The sequence below is a fragment of the Strix uralensis genome, chromosome 4 (genome assembly GCF_047716275.1).
Source record: "Strix uralensis isolate ZFMK-TIS-50842 chromosome 4, bStrUra1, whole genome shotgun sequence".
Classification (NCBI taxonomy): Eukaryota; Metazoa; Chordata; class Aves; order Strigiformes; family Strigidae; genus Strix; species Strix uralensis.
The window spans coordinates 36,611,039-36,634,805 of NC_133975.1; the positions used below are offsets into that span (position 1 = coordinate 36,611,039).

The window sequence follows — 23,767 nt, forward strand, 5'->3', positions numbered from 1 at the left end:
AAAGCCAATCCCAAAGTTACCATTTACAATGCCTATGCAACTTGGGACTCTGTAGGTTTGGGGTCGGCAGTATCACTGGTTCAAGGGCAAGACACACCAAAATAGGTACACTGATTAGGAGACAGGTATGACCAGAAACTTAATGATGACAAACAAGATAAATCTGTCTGGTTTGAAAACAGGAAGCAAGCAAATAAATAAATTATATTTAAAAAAACCAACAAACAAACCCCAAAAACCCAAACAAATAAAAACCCCCAAGGAGCCTGTAAAAACATTAACAACTCTACAGGAAATCATGTAAGGGTCCTTTCTCTTTAAGTAAATAAATAAATCACAAAATGTTCTCTTCAGCCTTGCTGTTTCTTTAATTAGTCTTTCAAGAGAGTCTTGTAGAGTTACATTTAACTCTCAATCAGTGCAATTGTGAGCTGAAGTGCACATGCAACTCATTCTAAATGGCTTTCATCAGTACATTCAACACTCACCAGGCACTTTTCATCAAACTGATTCTGAGAACTACCAGAACCACATGCAGCCTGCATCTCTTCACCTGTATCACCCTCAGATCTCTAAGCTTCTTGACAGTGCAGCAGAATGAAAACCACTTATCTATTTGAACTTTATAAGAAATAAAAGAAACAAATTTAGACCTTTACAAGCCAGCATCATAAACACATCTGAAAAAAAGTACCTATTAAAAAAGCCAAACCTCTGAAAATAAACCACACCAAACCCAAAAAGCACAACAAAAAACAAGGACAAAGCCCACCAAAATTTCCACAGCTGCCGTTTTTATCAAGATACATTAGCAAGTTTTATAAATCACTTTACCTAATATTTACTCTGAAGAAAACCATACAACTTAATACACATCACTGTTACATCCTTCAGGAAAAGGCATTTGACACATCATGTTGATAAAAGACCCAAAGAATGTATGAATGGCTTACAAGCTGTGGCATGATCATATCAGCACTAGGAAGTCCTAATGCTTATTGTGGTGTCTAGATGACACTCAGTCATTAACAGGAAACCCAAACTTCCCACACTGAAGCTTGAAGGAAACGTCAAGCTTTAGACCTGGTGCTACCCATGACTTAACTTTAATAACGTGCTAAGACCTTGGCTTTTCGTGACTCTTGTTCTCAGCACTTTCATATAGTTCTCCCATTGCAACGAACCTCTACAATTTCATACTAATCCTCTTGATACTCCTTTCCAGAGGCTGAGTGTGATAAGCAGTTCTTGGTATTCCTGGTTTGTGGGTGGCAAATAGAATTATAAAAGAAAAACAAGAACTGTGGGAGGTGTTTAGTAGCTATCCTGACAACTTGGATGCATCTATAGGATTAACCAAGTTAAATCTCAAGTGCTTAAATTCCCTTTGCATCAATTCCTTGGCAGTTTGTGGTGGCAGCACCTTTTATTTTTACTATCTTACCACACTACATATTGTAATCACAAAAAATACAAGTTATATTTCCTATGTGTGCAAAGGTATTCACATGGGCCAAGAAAATTAAGAATCGAGTTGTCCTCTCTCCTTAACGTATCAGTAATATATAGAAAACAAAAGGAATATTATTAAAACGTGTACAATACGAACTTAAATCCCCAAATCTCTTGTCATACTGATCACTCAAACAGCAACTTCCCCACAGCACTTCCCCCCTTCACACTTTCCAAGAGCTTTAAGCCCTGAAATATGGGTTCTGAAACAGCACTGGGAGTAGCCTGCAGCCCCCAAGCATTCATTTTGCTAAGTCATGACTTATGCTGCAAGACTGGGCGCACACACACAAAACCACTCTGAGCATTGCATCAGATGTCATGTAGCAGTCAACGTGCCGGAAGCAGCCTGCAACACCACATATCTGTATTTGCAGAAACCAATTCTTCCTCTGTCTTTGGGATCAAGGTGCCCTAACTGTAGGTTAAAGACAAACACAGAACACTCCCAACCAAAAGATGTAGGAGAAAAAAAAAAAAGTTAACAAAATCAGCATCACTGTGACCTTTCTGAGATTTGTTCAAAAAGCACTGCTTGTCAGGAAGTTCAAGAAGAGGCAAGGATTAACTATCTTCAAATCTCATTTACCTACTTATCTCATGTAGGCAAATCTCATTTCGTCTACACTGCAGTTTAGAGACCACCAGCACAGGGTGTTATTTATCAAATGTTAATAGTTCTGTAGCGATATCTGATGTGGTTGTTTTTAGCCCACAATATGCAAAAGGAACTTCCTCTTCCTTTCATGTGGACAGCTTCGCAGAAAGACACTTACTATTTGTTTTGACTTTGCTAAGTCCTTCTGATACTGACTCTGCTTTCCATCCAGAGGAATAGTTGGCTCTTGCTTTTAACAAACATGTGTTACCAGAGTGGTAAGTCTAGCCCCCAAAAAGTCAATGCTGCACCAACGTACAAACATGAACATTTCCAGTATTACATACCACCTTACTCAGCTCGTGGTCCAGACTCAATCACATAAAATGGCATTGCCAGTATTCAGCTAGCTTATATTCTGCTTAGAGTAGCCAAGGAAAGACACTTGAACGAGGCATAAAGGAATGAAGGGTTAAAAGCTGCTATAAACCAAGAATGGCCAGATCCTACCCTCTCTACCCAGCAGGATGCACTTGGCTAATCCTGTTATAAATGTGCTCCTGATTCTGTACAACATAGGGGAAAAGATTGGTGGCTTCTACCAATAAATCCAAGGCTGATTTTTTTTTTTTTCTGTATCTCAAGCTCATAGACTAGCTAACACTGGACACAGGGAAGAATCATATTCCATTTCTATGCTGAGCTAATATTAGGAATGAAAAATATTCTGAATTGCCACAAATATTGTAACTGAAAAGTGACAGGATCCTTTGGAGCCCCAACTGAACCTCAAGGTACACCCTAGTGATGTATGTAAGATGAAGTTGGGAATTGTCTTGCCTACAGCTTGCATGGCTCTGTGTCACCCCAGGCAGTTCTACCGATGGCTAGAGGAGCGTCTCTGCCTTATTTCACTCTGAGGAATTGTCTGGCAGGCTCAGGAAGGACAGTCACTGTTAAAGAAAGCCAGGGAATAGACTAAAGAAAGGGGAATCAGACCTACCACTGCCAGGCTTCTTCCGCCCAATTCCTTGCCTCCCACTGGCCAGTGTGGAAGTGGCCTCTCCTCTCATCATGCTCTCCCTCATTCAGGGAAGCATTTTTCCCCATCTGTTAGCTGTTTATTACTCAGGGGAGCCTTGTGATGATTAAGATAAGCCAGAGGGAAAACAGAAGTAAAGGGAAGGACTGTAACACCCTTCCTCATTCTGAAAAGTCGCAGCCTATTTTCACCCCTTCAGACATCCTGATCTATCAGGTATCACAGGCTGAAGTTAGTCAGTGAATGCTGAAAAGTAAAGAGATTTCTGTGGCTGATGTGCACCCAGTGACAAAACACATGAACTTCACACTGAAGAAACAGACATCTCCGTCCTCCTGGGCACAGACGGTTTCCTTCCATTACTTTGGTGTGTTTATCTGTTGTCATATAGGAAAACTGAGACAAAGTGGCTTAGGTGGCACCCCCTCCAGAGATGGTACAAGAGGTATTTCAAACCTGTCTTAAAAAAGAAGACAGACAAAGTGCCCTTCGCTGTCACACTGCAGTATAAACTCAGCAGTGGAAATGAGATGCAGTGCTCCAATGGGCACCAAAACAGGAAACAGACTTTGCTCTAATTACAGTCTCTGTTCCAATATATTTATCATCCCATTATTAGACACACAGAGGAAACATGTGAATGCCAATTTAAATTTACCACCATATTTAAAACGTTGACAGAAAGCAAAAGTAGATCAGGAAGATCTCTGTGTTCCCTACCTTTGGAAGAAGTAGTTTCTGTGTTTGAACTGGGGCAATATAGAAATGAATTGAAGGCTTTCCAAGCTAGAAGTGACATACTTTGTAGTTCTCAGTCTGTAGCTTAAAATGTCAGCAGGTTCTAGCACAGTAAACTCCATAGCAGTAGGCAGTTTAGTACAAAACTCAAATTATTCTTAGAACCACAAATTCCTTTAAAAAAGAGTCTTCGACTGTGCTTCCAGGTTTATTACATGCATGCTCAGACCACTGGGCAGTACAAATTCAATCTGTGGCGTATGAACACAATGTCACATTTCTGCTGACTTTGCCATAGTACATACATAGCATTTAAGCCCTCTCTCCACCTGCCAAGAAAAGGTGAGCCCTGTGCAATTTCCATAAAGCTTCCTGGACTTTTTCAGCAAGTTTGGATGAGCAGCACAAGGATATACTAGTGCTTCACATTTTGTATTATGCACCATCATGCCCCTGATCTGCTGTTTGGCACCTTAAAACCAGACCTTCCTGCTTGTGAATTCACAGCCTTGCAGTATGTGAAAAACAGTCAATGGGTCCAGCTTCAACCTATTCAAAATCTGCAGTTACAGCTGTAGAGTTTGTTGGGGTTTTTTTAACCCACTATCACATTAATTCTTGATAGGATTTTTTTCATTACCATGTTAATGCAGCCTGCCTTATCCAGCACTCACTAAGGTGCATTTACCATTCCAAAGTGAAAAAGTTAGTTGAAAAATACCCAAGAGGATTTATTTTAGTTCTATATAGTGGAAATAACAATCCAACAAAGACCAATAGGAAGTGGTCATAATTCTCAGTAGATAAGGAACCACATCAAGAATCAGCATTAATAACAATTAATAATTCTGCAATTGTAGATTCTATGTGCCTAGCTTTAAACAGGAAAAGATTTACACTTTAAAAAAAAAAAGATACCATCCTCATCCTTTAACTGTTGAAATCAAACTCTTCCCAAAAGCAAGTGCTTTACTGTGATAAAGGATAAGGGCAAGCATACTGCTTAAAAATCAGAGAGCACACTTAAGAGCTTTACCTGACCAAGAGATTTCTATCACATTCCAGAGCTTAAAGAAAGTAATACCTGGAATCCAATGCAAGATTTACTGCAACGCGCATACAACTTAATTTCTTCTTTTCTTGAATGTAACCACTCTTTAAATTTCTTTTTTGTCTTTATTTGCTATACATTAGCTTACATAAAGCTGCCATCTACCACAAATACATTAACCCTATCTTCTGCTCCAGCACACAAAAAAGTATGAATGACACACAGACTGGTCACTGACAGAAAACAGTTGATATTTTTTCTCCGAAGGGGTGTTAAAAATATGTGGATCTAACTCTAGGCAAAACAACTTTACAACAGTGTAAAATGTATCGTCTAAGTCCGAATGACCAAAGCACGTTTCAGTTAGGACAACTGAAATACAGGTAAGGGCTGACTTAAGCCCAAATTCCATGTACAATTACACAAATTGTGCATTCAGATGTGGGAACTGCATAGGCTGAGTTCCTATTAGCAATTACAATTTGGGTACAACTGTAGTATTTAGAGGACATCTGACCTTTTTAAGTGGACAAAGAGAGACTTGCCAAAAAGGAAATTCATGGAATTAGCAAGATAACCTAAACAGAGAAAGAAAATCCAGCCAACAATTTTTCCAGTAGACAAATCTTGTTACTGCAGGACAAGCCACTCACAGAAACCACAACACTTTGCCTCCCAGGGCTAGAAGAAATGAGAAACTGAATGGAATTAACCCTGGTGCTATTTTGGGAAAGGTGCAAATAACTATCTTCTTGTCATCTTCTTGATGACTTGTCTGACAGCACCTCTCCTTTCTCTTGCAGGTTCACATCACTTTTAGGAACTGCTCAAAGAGCCCACCTCCTACCGTGAGCATAGGATTCAAGGATGAAATGGAAACAGCAGTGAATCTGAACTCTGAGAAAAAGGAGGACAGGTGTTTCCTTCCACAGGTCTTATAGATGTCCCGAAGCCTGCTTGATCTCTGAAACTGGTAATAGGCTTGAACTGTTTTCTTTATTAGTTGCTACAAAAGTGTTACAGTCTTCATTACTTTAATATAGCACATCTGAAAGCAAAGAGAGAAGCAGCAAACTCCAGTGAAATGCAGAGTTTTATTTTTACCTGGCGTTGGCTCCTTTAAGGTCACAGAAGTGTGAGAGTAAAGCTTTCACTACATCATTGCAGACAACTTTAACTACATCAATGTGACTCAGCCTCTGTCGCAGCTGCTTGGCAATCTCCCAGAAGTCTTCAGATAACAGCTGGTACAGCTGTCCTTCATCTCTGCTGAGTTGCCCATACCAGGACAGGATGTAATCTCTATAGCTGTAGTCAAACACTGAAAGGAGAAACAAAACAATAAATAGCAAAAACTGCAAAAGGAGAAGGCACACCAATAAAGGAAAAACTTAATCCTCCACCCTTCTCCTCAAAAATTAAATTGGTAATAGGCTTCCTATCTTCTTCTTTGGGTTTTAAATTCTTGCCAAAGAAAGTAAGGTTGGAGAAATCTGCACCTAACAGGTTACTGGAGGTCACTCTGCAAAGCAAAGCAAAGCCTTTAAGTGGCTTTGCTGAGGCAGTCAGGTTACCAGCTACACACAAACCTCAAACTAATACCTGTCTCTCAACAGTGGATTTGGTTATATGAACTACCATATAATGTGACTGTGTCTAGGCTGTTGCAGACTGAAACCAGCCTTCTTTACATAGGAATTCAAATCACCATTCCAAAGTCACAAAGGGAGGTGGTAAGATTTTTGGATTTCAAGAGACATTTACAATACTGAACAACACTGCAGAAAGTACATTATAGGATCAGAAGAGCTAGAGATAAGAGAGAACAAGTAGATTAGCAAGACAGCATGAGTTTCAAAAATGATGAGGTATTCCTAACCATATCTACAAGCAATAACCAAGATTACAGTAATTGCGAGTCCCATGGCAACACCATCTTCTACCATTCTGACTTTTCTTTTTGACAACATCTGTGTGCCTCCAGTTTTACTGACATTTCACTATAGCAGATGTCCCTGGAGGTCTGGGAAGGAGCAGGAGGTGTTTAGCGAGCACGCACAAGCCATGTTTAGCAGTTACAACAAGACGGGGAAAAAGCTGGGGTGGAAGGAGGAGTCAGTTTGTACCTACCAGAGGGATAACGGAACAAGGGGGAAAATAAGTCGTGTCCCTGATAATCTGAGTAGCTGCTTTACCAGACATGCTGATTTCAAACTTTTTATATCAAAAGTACGTATCATTTGTCAGTGTAAGCCCATGGTGCAAAGTAATCATATAACTCCACTATTTCTTGCAAAGTAATCATATAACTCCACCATTTCTTGCAAAGTAATCATATAACTCCACCATTTCTTGCAAAGTAATCATATAACTCCACCATTTCTTACTTCGCACTTTGATAGAAGTTGTTTGTTTGGCAGCTTAGTAAACTATAAAAAGCTCCCTGGCACTGCAACAGTGAACTAATAACATACTAATAGCAGAACAACCTAAGCTGAATACTTTTGCCTGCCTGAAATACTAGCAGACCTCATCCAATATCACCTTGTTAAAAACATTTCAAAAGAAAAGGCTAAAATTGATAAAAGTTTCTAGTCAAATGCTTCATAAATCAACTTCCTCAGGTTTATAAAGAAACAAGTCACTTCACTGAGTATGCCAAAATATATAGTTAATAGCCTTTTGCTAAGTTATTTCAAGGCTTTTAAATTATTCAAAAAAACATTTCAATAAATTAATAGAAGTTTTGATTCTTTTTTCTGATCCAGGAAAGAAAAAAAATATGCCAAGCCTTATTGCAGGATAGGAACTTCCAGCACTGAAACACATCCAATTTCATTACTTTTCTAAAACAGAAGAAATCATATTTCATTGAAAACTCTCACCCACAAATGCTACAAAGTGATAAAGACAGTTATAAAAAGTAGTGGTCGTCTTATAAGCAAGCTGAGAAATAATCCCTTGATACACTGAAGAGCAACTGGGAACAGCATTTAAAAAACTGAAGTTTATTACTTATCTCAAGTCTCTCATCACAATACACATTTTAAGTATTTTTTCACAGCTGTCCCCATGTCCTTCTGCAACCACGTTTTTCTTATAGCTTGGTTACTCTTGTCTGTGGCAATACCTGAAATGCTGTGGAAAGCCAATCATAGCATGGATTCTTCTTTTCATCTACTCTGTAAGGAATCCACTTCTCAAGCGCATTCAAAACACACTGCGTTGTGGTATTTGTTATCATCATCACTGGCAGATAATTACTTTTTCAGATTTTCTTACAGACGCTTTGCAAGGGTGCAAAGTAGCATATTTATTCAGCATCTTTTGCCTAAGAAGCCAAATCATAGTATACAGAGTGGTGGCTCCTATAGATATCTATTGCACAGAACTCTGCAAAACCAGAGTACAAGAGTAAAACTTGTATCTTGATCCCTTAGACTATATTCTCTTTCAGAACACATATCCATTCCCACTGACCCTTAATTTATAACCGTATTTTTAGGCAACTCCTCTCCAAAATGAGCTCAGTTCCTAGTTCACTCCATAATCACTGTCACATTCAATGTTAAGTCTCTGTGCTCTGGTAAAGCACAACATTCAAACATATAACAATGCTAATTAGTAAAGTATTATGAGAAAACAACTCTTGCGACTTTACTATACTCACATTTGAAATACCCAAAGCAAGATCTATTACTGTGGGAAAACTCCTGCTTAGACACAGCAAGGTGATGGTATGGTTCTTCATCTAGGTGTATCAACATGAAAGAACCATGAAATCTAGTGGCAATATCAAACTAAAGACAAAAGATCACCAATCATCACCAAAAATTAAGCCACTCAAGTATGAAATATCTCACTTGTGTTTCTCTCCACCAGTTACACACTTTCAACACCTTAAATGGATTAGCCCACTTAAAACCATATTTTCCTGCACCTACCTTTTATAACTCTCTTCCTTTACATACTTTCTATAGTTTCCTTGTCCCTTCTGAGTCTTGCAGCCCTTCCTGCATCACAACAGTTTAACCATACTGTTCTCTATAAAAGTCAAGGTAATTAAGAGCCCAAAATGAGCAATGAGACAGCTTTCAGGACTTTGTTTAAAAAAAAAAAAAAAAAAAAAAAAAAATCTAAAAAGGGTACCAGCCACAGACACTAACAGCAGTCTGTGCTGGGGTAAGACACTGCCTCATCCATGTGTGTCATCCTGGACATGATGCACTTTGCTGCTTTAGCTTCATGCCTACTGATGCAGCTAGTGCCTCTTTCAGCACCCTAAAGAAATACAGAAAACAAATCTAAGAATTTTACAGAGCGCAGCTTGCTTCCTTCAGAGGAGAATCTGCTCATGCATCTACTCTCATTATTTTTACACTGAACGTTCTCTAAAACATTGAAAACAACTGATCAGAAGACAAGAAAGGAATAAAAAGAAAAGCAGAACACACTTTCAGGACAATACCTTACTACACTAACTCAGCCACTGCAAACATGAATTCCTTCTGATCAAATCAGATGCAGTGACAGCAATGAGTCTGGCACAAAACTGCTGAAACTTCTACTGGGTTTTCTAAAGTAATTCAGAAGATCCAAGTCCCCAGTCATTATAATCTGATTAAACATCATTCCCACATGAAAGTGAAGTTGAGCCTCTTCAATTACTCTTTTTAAAGACTGTAAACTAAAAGAGTGTTGGGAGTAGAGAGCTGGAAGCTTGTGTGCAGGTTAGTGAGGACAACCCTCTAGACCTTCTTACTTCATTCCTAACCCCACGTAGGTCTACAGTTAACTACTATCCCTTCTTCTTCCACATTCATTCATTCATTCATTCATACATTCAGAGGTTCAGCAGCAAAACAAGAGCCAGTAGATCAGACTGGCTTCAAATCTGCAATTTGCAGAGCTTCACATTAGGCAGCTTTTATACTGCTAAGATTCATTACCCAACTTTATGAAAAGTAACTTAGAGTAACAAGGACTAAATGTCTACCCATTTTCTCAAAGCACCATTAAAAACCAGATCAGAAATATTCTCCCTATGCAAATGTAGAGACCAGCTTCCAAGTTTCAAACAAGAAGTAAATATCCTTTCCTGAAAGCGCTGGAGGGACCAGAACCATTCCATTAAGTTACGGTCAAATCCAAAACTCTCCCGTGACTGTATGAACAACAGAAAAGAAGGTATAGCTACAACACTGGCTTGAGTTATTCTACAACAGCAGGGACTGCAATCTGTAAAATAGAAATGCAACATTAATGTGAACTGTGTTAAAATCCTGCACCAGGAAACCATCATCAAACAGCCAAGAAGCATTATCATATGCTGTGCTACTACAACACTAGATTTAACATGCATGATATGGTTATCATAAGCTATACTTAAATAAAAGTACCTTCAATAAAAATTTAATGAAAAAGATGACAGACTATACCACTGTTAAGTACCCAGCAAAGAACTTTTCTATAGAAGTAAATGTTAAATGCTTACTTGTTACAGCTACTACTTTTCCTCCCTGCCAAAAACCAATTCAGTCAAAAAAAGCACTTTATCTTCATCTTCAAAAATCAAACTAAAATATTAAAGCCCATATGTCGAAGTCTGTAAAAATTACTAATAAATACTCTGAACATGCAACTCTATCACTTCAAGACATTGATTTTTAAATTTAAAGAAATAAAGGCCATTATTCACCTACTGCATTTTAGACTTTATTATGTTTTAGCTATACAAATTAAGGTGATGAGGTTTTATTAACATTATCTTTACTTATTGACGTTCCTCATGCCCACTGATTCAATATTTAGGCCATGGTGTTAAAGGCTGGCAAAATGCTGTGTAAATGCCCAGACTTCAGTGACTGGGAACCAGCCCCAGTCACTAGCAATAGTGATTTACAGATTTCAGTTCTCTTGTTAAAGTTTGTGTTTGGAAAAACACTAGCATTTCTTGGTTTACTCGCATCTTACAACATTATTCAAACTCTACGAAACTGGCACGTTTAAGAGACGAAATCACGCACAGATGGATAGCCCTGGTGCAAAAGAGATCATACCCCAACAGTCTCCCGTTCACATTGTTTGGTTTCTTTTTATTGAAATTTTCTTGACATTTGTTTTTTTAATAATTATTATGAATGTGCAGAAAAAAAACATGAAAAGTTCCAAATATATAAACAATAGAGGAAAAAAATTGTTAAGAAGATCCAGAAAATGCATTAAAAAAGAAATCAGACAAATTTCTGTTCAAAGAGTTTCACCCATGTATCCTTTGCCAAGAGTTCCTAGCTCCAAGTGTTTGAATCCCAGTAGCAGAGAGAACATGAATTCAAGTTAAGTCTTGCTCATATTTTGGACCCAGATAACTCCTTTTTTGAGAGCTGTGAAAAAAAAGAGTACAGCTTTTCAAACAGAGTGGCAGAAACTACTGCAATTTTTTTTTCTAAATGTCAATCTGTGAATCCTAAAGTGAGAAATGAGATAGATTGGGGGAAAACTTATGTAAGGGGAAGTCCTGCCTTCTATCCCTTACAGAGTTCTTCTAAGGGGTCACCAACAACACACACAGGCAAGATCTGATCCATGGGTACAATTTAATTAAATTCCCAAAAATATTTCCAACAAGGTCACCTCAACATAAGGCTTAAGGAAGATAAGCCACTATGCAAGAAGAAATGGCTCTCTGGCGTGAAATATTTTAAAAGCTAAGAAACACAGGATATGAATGAACAGTCAATTTTCACAGCAGAAGAATTTCACCAGTAGAGTTCTGCTGGGATTTGTGCTATGGCCTATGCTGTTTTACTTACTCATAAATGATCTAGTAAAGCAGGTAAGTAATATGAAGACCAATTTTCCTGGCACTACTAAAGCAGTAGAGACAAAGACTGACTGTGAAGAATAACAAAAAGACCACAGGATATGGGGCCATAAAAATGGAAGATGAAATTCAGTTCCTGGGAGCCCAGCTACACACACGGCATATAAATCTAACAGCTACACCCCGCAGCCCAAACAGTACACTGCACAACAGCAGCATGAGTCCAACTAAGCACAGTCTCTCTTGAGACATGTTCCTAAACTACCATTTAGGAACTGTAGTTACCATATCTGGTAACTACATGAAGTTACCAGACAAGCAACAGGAAGCACTAGAAGACTAAAAGTATTTGTAAAAGTGGGTCATCTTTTCTTTGCGTTAAGATAAATGAAGGACAAGCAAGAATCAATCAATCTATCAAGAAAAAGCATGACAAATACTGAAAAAACACATTTCAGTGTTAGTCACTCAAGTACTACTAGCTAGAAAAGGAACTCATGGGTTTAAAATTAAAATGCCTTCTCTTTCTGCCATATTCAACAAGGAAAATCTTTTTATAACATTACACTTGTTCTGATTTTGCGCACTTTGATTTCATAAAACGCACCACACAGTAGCAGGGTTAATTCACAGCTTTCCCTCACCTTGTATCTACAGTTTATTCACTCTGAAGTACCACCCTTTTATACCACTCTGTTGTCAATGGGAGATAGGAAAGAAGTTTAGAACTGAGCTGTAAACCAACATGAACAGAAGTTCCTTCTTGGTGGCACTTAGTGACCGACATTGTAGACAGACAATTCCCAACAACTCTGTTACACTGGCTTTGACAGGATGAGAAGCTATCCAAGACAGAGGAAACTATTATCAGCCAACGACCACCACAGGAAAACTATCTAAGCACCATACTGTTTTTAAGTTCATTGAAATAAGACTGATAGTTAAAATGGAAACATGCATGCCCCCTTCAATTAAAAGTAAGGATGATCACTGATATCCATCCTTTCAACTACATTAACAGACTATGATGAGAACATCAGGAAAAACGCAATAAAGCATGTGACAGCTTGTCAAACAACACACACCACAGAACCTCCGAAAATGTTATCCTTGCATCCCTAAGGTAAAGAGACATAAAATCTGATTTTAAAAACCACTGTGAAACGCCATCAACTGTGATAATCTGAAAACGCCTACTCAAAACCTCAAGTGGCAGTACGAATCTGAACTCGTCCCCAAGATTAAAATCTCAGAAGAACCAGAAGTCTCCTAACTAAATGAACGAGACTTTTTAAAGCATTTTGTTGAACAGTTAGATCTAGACAGCAAGAAGTTGGCAAAAATTCCTGGGATTTACAAATACTTTAATCCTCATCAGTGTAAGACTGATTAGCATTTGAGTATGGCACTAATGAAACAGACATACAGACAGTATTTTTTATATCATTAGCAATAAAGTTTTATTTAGCCATGAACTTGTAAAAAAAGCATTCACAATATCAAGACAACTACAAATTTCGAAACTGTTACAGGACAAGGAATGTGTCCTGTCTGTTTTCAGACAGACTTATCATTTTAGTCTTAATAAAAAAGTAAAATGTTTCTTTTTGGGATTCATTCAATATCTCAAACTTAAGTTGACTCGAACACCTTCCAAAACCAAAAAGCTTGCTTAAGTCTGCACGTGCTAGAGTGAAAAGTACAGTCTCATCCTTGTCAAACTGCATAACGGAGAAGTTGGCTTCGTTAGTCACTTAGGCTTGGAAGAAATACAAACAAATCTAACAAGTTTGCTCTCCAAAATTCAGAGTGAGAATGGAGGATAAAAGCTACTCTGAAAAGAAATAGCAGAAAGGCAAGCAAGCTGTCACAACAGAATGTCCTCAACTCTGAAAAATGAATCACTTAAATATTGGTAACTTTCTTCTAGCCTTACTGAGTAAGGATGGACTTACGCATCCAACTAAATGATCTGCGGGATAAATACCTTAGATGAAGACAGCTTCCATATTTTTTACAGACACGTCAGTAACTCCTAAGTGCAAGTAACAGGAGGGAAGTGTAACTCAACTATCTTTCCCCTATTATTGCACAATACAATTTGTCTGTCTCCAGATAACTCCACTACCTCTGACTGGGCCAATGATGTCAAGGCTTCATTTTAGACTCCAGTGCAGGTTATCCAAAACATAAAGTACACATGTGAGAATACAGCAAATAAACTGTTATGTTTGTTTTATACATGTAATGTTTAGACTTCACTATCCTATTCACGTCATTAGAAATCCTATAATCTGACCGATTCCACATGAAAATGGTGCTTAAAACCAAATTATGATATAATAGTTCACCTTCACAGAAACATGACATAGTAAAGTGTTCTAATTTTATATTTTATCTACATATCCTGCTAACAGCTATTCATAAATAATAAACATTAAATAAAATTAAAAAAACCATTACACATCCCAAGAAGTTTTCATAAGACAACCAACCTGTTTAAAGCAGTGTTAATTTTAAAACATATTCTCCAGATGTGAAAAAAGATAAGGGAAAAAAATAGTACTGCAAAGAAATCTTAAAGGAAAAAATATTCACAATGTTCACAATTTACAGTCTAAAGCCCAGTGACTGTACTGGTGATCCACAGATTTCATAGACTGTATCAGCCGGAAATACAAATGTTGATTTTTAGATTCAGTTTTCATGACAAGAATCGCACTAACTGGGAAGACTGTTTGCAAGAGTCTACAGGATTTATCATTTCAGGACAACCCAGTCAAGAATCTTTGAAATGTTACCTTTTTGTTTTATGCACAAATATGACGGAGTATATTTTAATATATTTCTGTAAAAAAACAGCCACTAAAATGACAAGATATCAGTTAAACTGCAAAAACACAACACATTACTTACTACAGTGGATCTCTTGGGAAGACCAAAACCTTGCACTTTTCTTTTGTATCAAGGAATAAACCAAGGTCATATTCTAAAACCCTGGAATATTGCGCAGTCATGGTTTGCTAAGAGGACAAGAGATATTCAGAGTCTAATGCTTCTTTGTCCAAGTTAAGACTCACCTTCTTTCAGTGCTTTATCCATGTTGTGAGAAATGACCACTCTCCTTGACTGGACTGAATCATGGGAGCTTCCAGACCAATTACTCTGAAATTCGAAGAGAATATTCATCATAAGAAAAAGGAATAAACCAAAAATGACAGAAGAAATAAAACTGGAATTCAAGGTGATAGTACTATATAATTTGGGTTTTATACAAATATTGTCACCTCATATGATTAAAACAGATGAGTGTCAGTTGTCTATGAGGTTATTATACATCGTTTGTTAACCACACATTCATACCCACTGTTGTGTATTGTACACTGTACAACTTGCCAAATTATCTTAAGGTTGGGTTTTTTGGTAGAAGGGAGCTGTATCCATTTGCAATTCAATGCACTGAGAATAGGACATGCATTTAATAAAACAACTGGAACTCTTCTATTCAGTATTTTCACAGCTTTAAGATCTCCAAGAGATAGGTTAATAGCAAATATAACATCTTTACAGCCTACTGTCACTATGTCATTTAGGCTCATAAACCACTTTTAAAATAAAAGCAAAGCGTTTAAATCTCCTACAGTAATTTTGGTTCACATTCTGTTGGGTTTCTTCTTTCAAAGACACTTCTGGCTGCTGCATTTTAAGCTGCTGTACTATACAAACATTTGTCTATATTGAAGTATTAGCTCTTACAGTGTCCAAACAGGTGGGCGGGCAGAGAAACGTTTTTCAGGGTGTAGACAAAAAGCAGTGATTCATGCTGTCTTTATATAGAAAGGAGCTTAATTCAAATCAGAAATAGAAATTGTTCCCACTGCTACTCAGCTTACTTCACTCCCCTTGATGGGAGCTCAGACTCTCCTCGATGAGGAGACAGTGCATCAGAAACATCCCAATCCCTCCAACATTCACCAAATAGAGAAGAAAGCAGTATAAACTTTAAGGGGGGGGGGGGGGTAAGTAAAAACACTCGTTAAAGTTTTTTAAAGTAGTATGCCATTACTTCAGCCAATCTGCAGGCTAATAGTGTATTTCAGTGTAAGATATTTTCCTTCTACTGCAGATACATGCATGTAGAGTGTAGTATAAAGCACATCTTATGGGACACAGATGAAGGAGTCTAAGCACTACCCCAACAGCAAAATAAAGCTGTTTAGACTCTCTCACACCTAACACACAGCATGTCTAGAGATACTTTCCAGGCCTTGAGTGTGCTCCTTTCACGCACAGTTAATTTGTTCCAGCTTTTGGGTGAGTGTAGCAACACTCCCAGGCACTACTCTGAAACCACAGGTGTGGTCTCCAGCCATCATCTTCCCCTTTGACAACACTATCAACGGCAAGAGGAGCAAGATTTCAGCATGTTTGCCTTCATTTGCAGCCCCTCTTACTATCAAAACTATAGTTAAGGAGGGGTAAGAACAGAGTATTATCTGATTAGTGAAGCACTACAGATTTTCATTGGCCCCCTTTTACCTGAACAGGATGCTGGTAAAAGCTTAAGCCACACCCACCTAAATGGCCGCAGAAAGTATTTTGGCTGTCTGGAAGAGCACCTATTAACAGCATTTGTAAGGCTTCAATACATCAGCTCAGACTGCTAATGTTGTGCTTCTACTTCGGATTTTTCCACTTTATTTGCAGCAGCAAATAGGATGATTCATAACCACTCCAATTTAAAAAGAGACAGACTCACAGAGACATTAAACATCCCAAATAGATTTGAGGAGGGGAAAGGGATTCAGAAAGCCCTATTAAGCAAAGTTGCTCAGGTATTTCTGTGAAGAAAGAGCTCCTAAACATGAGGCCACAACCCTGACTGAAGCTCCATGCTCAACATAGTCCATCTTCCTTAACACTCACACTAGCTTGGGTATCCTACAAGACTAATCCTTCTGCTAAACTGTCATACCTGCATAGAGATCAGTAACCTCAAGCCCATAACTTAGTTCTCACTTGTAACAGTTCTCATTTGTACATAGTTTGCAGGAAGTGTTTTTCACGGCCTAAAGCATCAGTAAGTGTTCTCACGAAGTGCTAGCCAAATTACTCCTTTCAAATCTAGTTTAAACACAAGCTGAGATAAGAAAACTATAAATGCTGAACTCTTACTTTTGCCTTCCTACCTGCCTCAGTTTCAGACTTATCTACAGCAGATGGAAGAAAAAAAAAAAAAAAAAGGGCTTCAGAGGGGATCCATGGTTCCAAGTAGCTTGCTCCACACTATGATCCAACCTACACAGTTCCACAAAGCAGGAAATGATCCTTTCATGTTTCAATCTTGAACATTCAAGTTAACAAGGCAGACTATTACTGCCTCAGTGAAATGCTGCTTCTTAGAGACGAAGATACAAACTTACATTTCAGCTTGCAAGAATATGTTTCATTGCGAGCGTCCTCTAGGGTTGGTGTGTTGGACTCCTAAAACGCACCAGCTTTTCATTAAAAAAAAAAAAAAAGAGTAACATCGATGTTTAGCAGGAGAAGGTCAAGACAGAAAAGTGATCAAAAAGTATTTAAAAGCTAAGAAGTGAATACCACCACTACCAATGGCGATTTTGCTTTTGCACAGATGTAGCCACTGAAGGGCAAAGGAAGATGCACAGTATGTTGGATTTGGAGAAATTTTCCATACTCATACAGGTATTGCATACATCATGAACAATCTGAGCAAAAAGCAATGAGCAAGAAACAAACCTCATTTAAAAACAAGGTTTCAACTTTGTTTAAAAACAAATTTTCAAGAACAGATGAGAATCTAACATTTGAATAAATAAGAATGTTTAAATGCACTGGAGTCATGTTGGCTGGGTTAGTTCAGGCTTAAGAAAACAGGGGAGATCTTATTGCTGTCTCCAACTACTGAATAAGAGGGTACAGAGAGGAGGGAGCCAGACTCTTCTTACAGATGCAGAGGACAAGGGGCAAGGTTGTAACACAGGAAATTCCCATCACTTACAAGGCAAAACTATTTTAATTATCAGGCTGGTCAAATACCAGAACAGGGGTGCTGAGAGGCTATGGAGTCTCCATCCTTAGAGATATTCAAAACTCGACAGGAGAAAGCCTGAGCAACCTTACTCAGCTGGACCCGCTCTGAGCAGGAGGGTGGACTAGATGACCTCCAGACATTGCTTCCAACCTGAACTATTCTGTGATTCTTGACGATCCTTCAGAAAACTGTGAATTTAATTTAGTGACTGATAATGGATCAGATCTTAAGTTGCCTTCTCTAAAACAGCTGCTCAAACTCTTTTTTCCTTTCAGTCTCACAAACTCACATTTAGCAGAATCAAGTCTTAAGTCTTGTTAGCTTAGATTTGCTTTTAAAAAATTCTGTTTCTGTGACAATAATGATGAATTAACTGAAAAAAACCCTAAAAAACTAACAGGCACCCCTGAGTTGCCTGACATATAGCAACAAACACCATAAAATCAACAGTAACAACACAGTAACACAGGTTTACCAGCACCTGTGGTAACATAAGGATTTCAGAAAATTCACAATCCAAACTCAGCTCTAACAGCTGAGAGAATGAAAAATCCAGCAGATTTCACTAGAAGATCTTCTACCCACCCTTGCCTCGTCAGATGGAGGATGTATGCAGAGAACAGGTTCAGCTAGAAAGCCTAGACTTAAATGTTTTCACATTTTTCTTCATGTCGCTCATCTAAAGGAAAATGGTGCTACATGTCATGAAACAGTTGGCATAACCCTGACTGAGCCAAAGATGTTCGTAAATGGATTTAACACAGCTCAATGCTCTAGCTTCGATGCTGTTTTATACTGATTAAAACCTGGTACATTTCCTTTAGTCCTGACTTGCACAATCACAGCCCAAAAATTGGGCTCTACTCCACAGAGTTTATTGTTGAAGAATGACAGAAACCAGACTGAAACTTAAGTTGACAAAATGACTTTAAGGGGTAGGGGTGGAGCACATTTGGAAAGCTCATGCAAAGAATGAGGTTGCTAACAACAGGGAGGCCTGTTTCCTGAAACAGTTCAAGTTTTCCCCAATTCTGACTTTGTTTACAGGGCTGAAGAAAAGGATGTGTGTATTTCCTGGAGACTTCTGAATAATACTCACTGTTTGATGCTTTTGAGAATAATTTAAGTTGAAAACAACAGTCTGAAAGGCCCAGGAAAAAAAACCCAAGGCTGGCGTTGAGCCTGAAGTTTTTTCTTAGGTTCATCTATAGATGCAAAAAGTTAATATTATGTATAGGTTTAAACAATTTAAGTAATTTAGAATTAGTTTTGAAGAAAACAATAAAAGTTAAATAATAAAGAATTAAGAAAGTGTTTCAACAACTACCCTGAATAAATGACAAAGCACAGAGACCACAGGAGTACCTTCCACTATCAAGAAATCCATCTGCAACACTCAAGTCATCAAATCCAATTCTTATAACAGCAGATAGCCAGGCACATGCTAGAGGCTCGCCACACGCAGAATTACTCTGCCATGGAATTAAAGCCAGAAGCAGAGAAAAATTAACAATTATTTCTATTACATTAACTCAATTACAACAAAACTAGAACAGAGCTCAGGACAGATCCCACAATATAAATGGGTACTGTGAATGAGACGTCCAGTTTAATCACTGATTTAAAAGGCAAAGACTACATCTAATTCAGCATACAAGAACTACCCAGTTACTCATAGCTACTTGCTCCACCCACTGCTGCTCTATTAACTTTCTTCTTTTTGTTGTAAAACATACATTAACATCAGACTGGACTTTGCTGATAGAAAGTCACAGCTTCAAATAATACTTCACTGAACTCTCCATAAATTCAGCTTTAACTGATCTGGATAGATGTTTTCTTACAGTAGTAAATATTACTTCAACTTATGATGCAAAAATAAATATTCTATTCACAAGAGTTCATATTTTTAATTAATACCTATAGTTCTATTTTAGATTACAAAGCAAGTATGTATGTGTCACATTAAGCATTAATCTACATATATTAAGGGATACTATAACTACCAATTTAAAAATCAACATACTTAAAGCATATTAATCCTATTATGTTAAGCATCATCATCTCAATAACTATTTTATAGTATCAGCGTATCTTATTTCCACCAACATAGTTGCTTCTGAACATGTAAACTGTGTGTATTATATGGGGATCTTCTATCTGAATGTACCATGTTCAAAACTGATAAAACTATAGTGGTATAAAAACTTTATAATCAGGGCAGAACTTCCTTCACTTGAGATTTCATATAACACTAGACAGATAAGAATATGAAAATGAAACATTTTTCAGGTAATATTTTCATTCCCATCAGTACAGCTAAGAAATAATTGGTAAGTTAGCATTTGAATTTCTGCTCAGCGAGAAATACAGCATTATTCTCTGCTGGGATCTTTAATATTACCATTAAAATAAAAGCCTACATGAATTCTCAGGGTACATGCACAGCCCCAGTCTACTGAACATCTCCACACTCTCCTCCTCTGTTAAAAACAGACAACAAGAACCTATGGCCTATTCTTCAAGGCCAAGACAACCACGTGCTATGAAAACTGAATTGTTGGCAAGCCAGAAAAACCTGCACAGACTCATGTCTCAGCTGCAGAGTCTCAGCTTAACAATCAGAGAGAAACTCCTGCATTGTCTACTGCTATACCCTCCCTCCCACATGACTTTTCACCATACAAAGGTAGCATGTTCTGTCTTTTTAACAGAGCATCACAGAACATGAATGAATGGTCATTGTTCATTTTATTAACATTAGCTCTCTCTCTTTCACTGTGCGTGCTTAATAGTGAAAAAAATGGTACAGAATGACTAGTCATTCAACCCCCCCACGGACACAACAAACTTGTTCCCCTTATGACGACACAATTTATTTTTTTTATTTAAATCACTTAACAAGGTGGCAGCTTGGGAAAGGATATAGCATTCTATATAACTGTCTCTTTCTTGGATAAATTTTGCTCCTTTTCTTTGCAGAGCACAAGGAACCAAGACCTGGCAATAAGAAGGAACTTGATCAGATCTTATTTTCAGAATGTTTCTGATACATGTGTAGAGTATTTTCAATCCCAAAGTGTATCTTCAATACAAGATGCTTTCTCTCTCGATGTTATTACAGAAGTTTGGGTTTCACCTTTCAGACTCCCCTGCCGGAGACCTGGACAGCAAGATCCCAACAAGCCCACCATCCATCCTTCTTATTAATTCAGCATGGCTCAGTTATCAGGAAAAATGAACTAGCTACCTACTTATACTGTCAGACATAAAACACTTTTCAAGTGAGAAGCAGCCCCTACAAAGGTAAAAGCAGCCTGATTCACAGCAAAGTATGAAATGTCAATCTAACACAATGTTGAGAAAATTAAATGTCAAGCACAATACAATGCAGAGCTGAAGACAACACAGGATACAATGGAAGGAAACAGAAAGGGTTATATGATAAGAAATCTCTGAATATATATGATGGATAACAGGCCATGTGGAAAACTTAAGTACGCTCACCACTAAGGAGTTATGGGACAAATAAGTGAGGCACAGTTTGAAAAACATTTCATTTCCCAGGATCAGTTTCCTGTGAGAATAAAGTTATCACTTCGAAGGTACACCTGCAAGTAATCAACCCATGCAGTCCTGACAAAACTTCCAATTCTGAAAAAGCTTATAAATCCCTAACAGATATTCCACAGATCCTTAAAAATAAACTGTAGCAGAAATGTCCAAACTACAGGCCCCGAAATGTAACAGGCCCCCACTGAAGTATAACTGATTGTTTGCAGTTCATGCATTATTCTCTTACAATTTTAACACATTCCTGAAATTGGCAGGCAACGCTACGATACCTTTTCATTATTTTAATTTCAGGACTTGCCTAGCAGTAAACTCATCTGCATCATCAAACACTGACTGTTAACCTGCCTGTGTAAGAGATAGCACTAAGAACAAAGTTCTATCAGTTCTGTTAAAAACAAATCAAACTTAAACATACATTCTCCTTTCAATCCAGAAACAACTGGTAAATTAAAAGAATGGCAGTAGATCAGAATATTTGGTTGCAAGCCCAAGAGGATCTAAAACAAGCATGACGGAGGAGCAGCAAGCAGAGACTGTAATGACGGTCAGAAGTAACAGCAAAAATCCTGCAGTATCAGAGCCCTCAATGTTCCCTAATGAACCAAAGAATGAGACAGCCTGTAGAACATGCTTGGCTTTAAGTTGATACAAACCCCATAAATATTTTTTGAAGACTTGCTAAGGCATAAAGATCAAGACTGAAAGGAGTGAGGAAATTTCTCCTCTCCCTCACAGCTGTTCCAAACTGCTCATTACCTCAAGAACTGTCTTGCATCACACTTGAAATTGATGCCCGCAGATGGCAAAGCTTCCACTTCCTACAGCTGCTGAGGGTCCTGCACGCTTGCCTTTGCAAGCTTCATCTGATGGCAGAAGTCCAACAGCGAAGGAAAACAAAACTGCGCATCCTTTCTCTCCACTTCCCTCATGTTCCTCAAAAACAGCAGAGCAGTCAGCTTGGATACATACCACGGCAGGTACTCAACCTAGGTTAAGCCGCCATCCCATTTGAATCACCTAGACAATTTCCAATAATCTCACTACTCATCCTCCTACAGCTTAACTAAAAACCAGTACTAACTTCCAGGATCCAGAGATTTCAACAATTACCTGATCCAACGAGAACAGATTTACCCATGCTCTCCCATTACTGCCAGATCCACTAAAGTCCGCATTTGAGGATGGAACAAGCCTTCAGGAACATAAGACATGGTCACATATGTCTCCCTCAGGGCCAGAAAGTAAGAGTAAACTATTTCCGAAAATGGAGCGCTACTAAACAGAAGCGAACAAGAGTGACCAAATATGCCAGGAGCTGAGTTTTAAAGAAATACTCAAAATCATTGGCAACTGTTAACCATAGGAAACTAAAACCATGACATCAGAATCAGCGTACCCTTTTTGCTGGAAAAAACTCACATTTTTTACCTTTCTGTTAGTGCTGTAAGACAGGCTAGGTAGATCATTCTCTATACAGAGTATCATTCATTTAATCTGAATTTAAAATGCAGCATTTAAATCTAATAAACTAATTGGGGTTTTTTTGTTATTTAAATTGATAACCCAACTCTCTATTATTAAGATTTTTTGCTTTGAATCGGAGTCAAAACACTATGCTGAAAAGAAAACTCTCTCCTGCCAGTTTTTTTGGCAGAGAATCGACTCACACAGGAAATGTGGGGAAAAGCATTCTCCTTCCCCTTCCCACTAACTTGGTTAACATGGTTCTTCATGAGTCCAAGCCATGTGCCCTACAACCACATAAGTTAACAGCAGTGTAGGGAACAAGCTTGATTTTAATGTTCTAACTAGGGCTATCTTTGGTATAAGCAAGTCCACTGACACTTGAAAAGTGAAAATCCCCTTTGAAACAGACATTTTTACAAAACTACGGTTGAGGTCACAGTGCCTTTTTGCTGTCTTGCGTTTTGCTGTTCTCCTCTACCATAAATAATCTTGTCCTAAAACAGCTCCTGAGAAGTGCTGAAAAATACCTGACAATAACATAACGTACAATTTCAAGGTGTTGTTCTATTCCCACTATTTCAATATCAAGAGAAACTATTTACCGGTATTATGGATGCCTGCAAGTACTTAAATTAAGAAGTAAAACAATATTATGAGTTGCCTGTACACGCCTCTTCCCTTCTCTTTCCAATGAAAATATAAAAGAACACTGGAAGAAACACAAAGTTTTATGTGGAAGACAGAAGTCTGCCCAGATATACCTTGCGATCAGAGCGCTCACACATGGGAAGACTATGTTGAAAGCACACCTCATCGTGGGGATATAAATGGCACACCTCACTCTGCAGTTCTCAGCAGGTTTCAAATGCTCTTGCTGAGATACCCAAGTTTAGTAGAAAGTCTTC

General features: G+C 38.1%; 1 protein-coding gene across 1 annotated transcript in view; it reads right to left on the reverse strand.

The window, feature by feature from the left end:
* SNX25 (sorting nexin 25) overlaps positions 1 to 23,767 on the reverse strand; it is an 85,156-nt gene that overhangs the window by 57,184 nt on the left and 4,205 nt on the right. Inside the window, exons 2-3 of the mRNA XM_074866382.1 lie at positions 14,845 to 14,929; positions 6,046 to 6,262 (exon numbers count right to left, since the gene is read on the reverse strand). Of these exons, the coding sequence (XP_074722483.1) occupies positions 6,046 to 6,262; positions 14,845 to 14,929 (302 nt within the window). The remainder of the gene's footprint in view (positions 1 to 6,045; positions 6,263 to 14,844; positions 14,930 to 23,767) is intronic.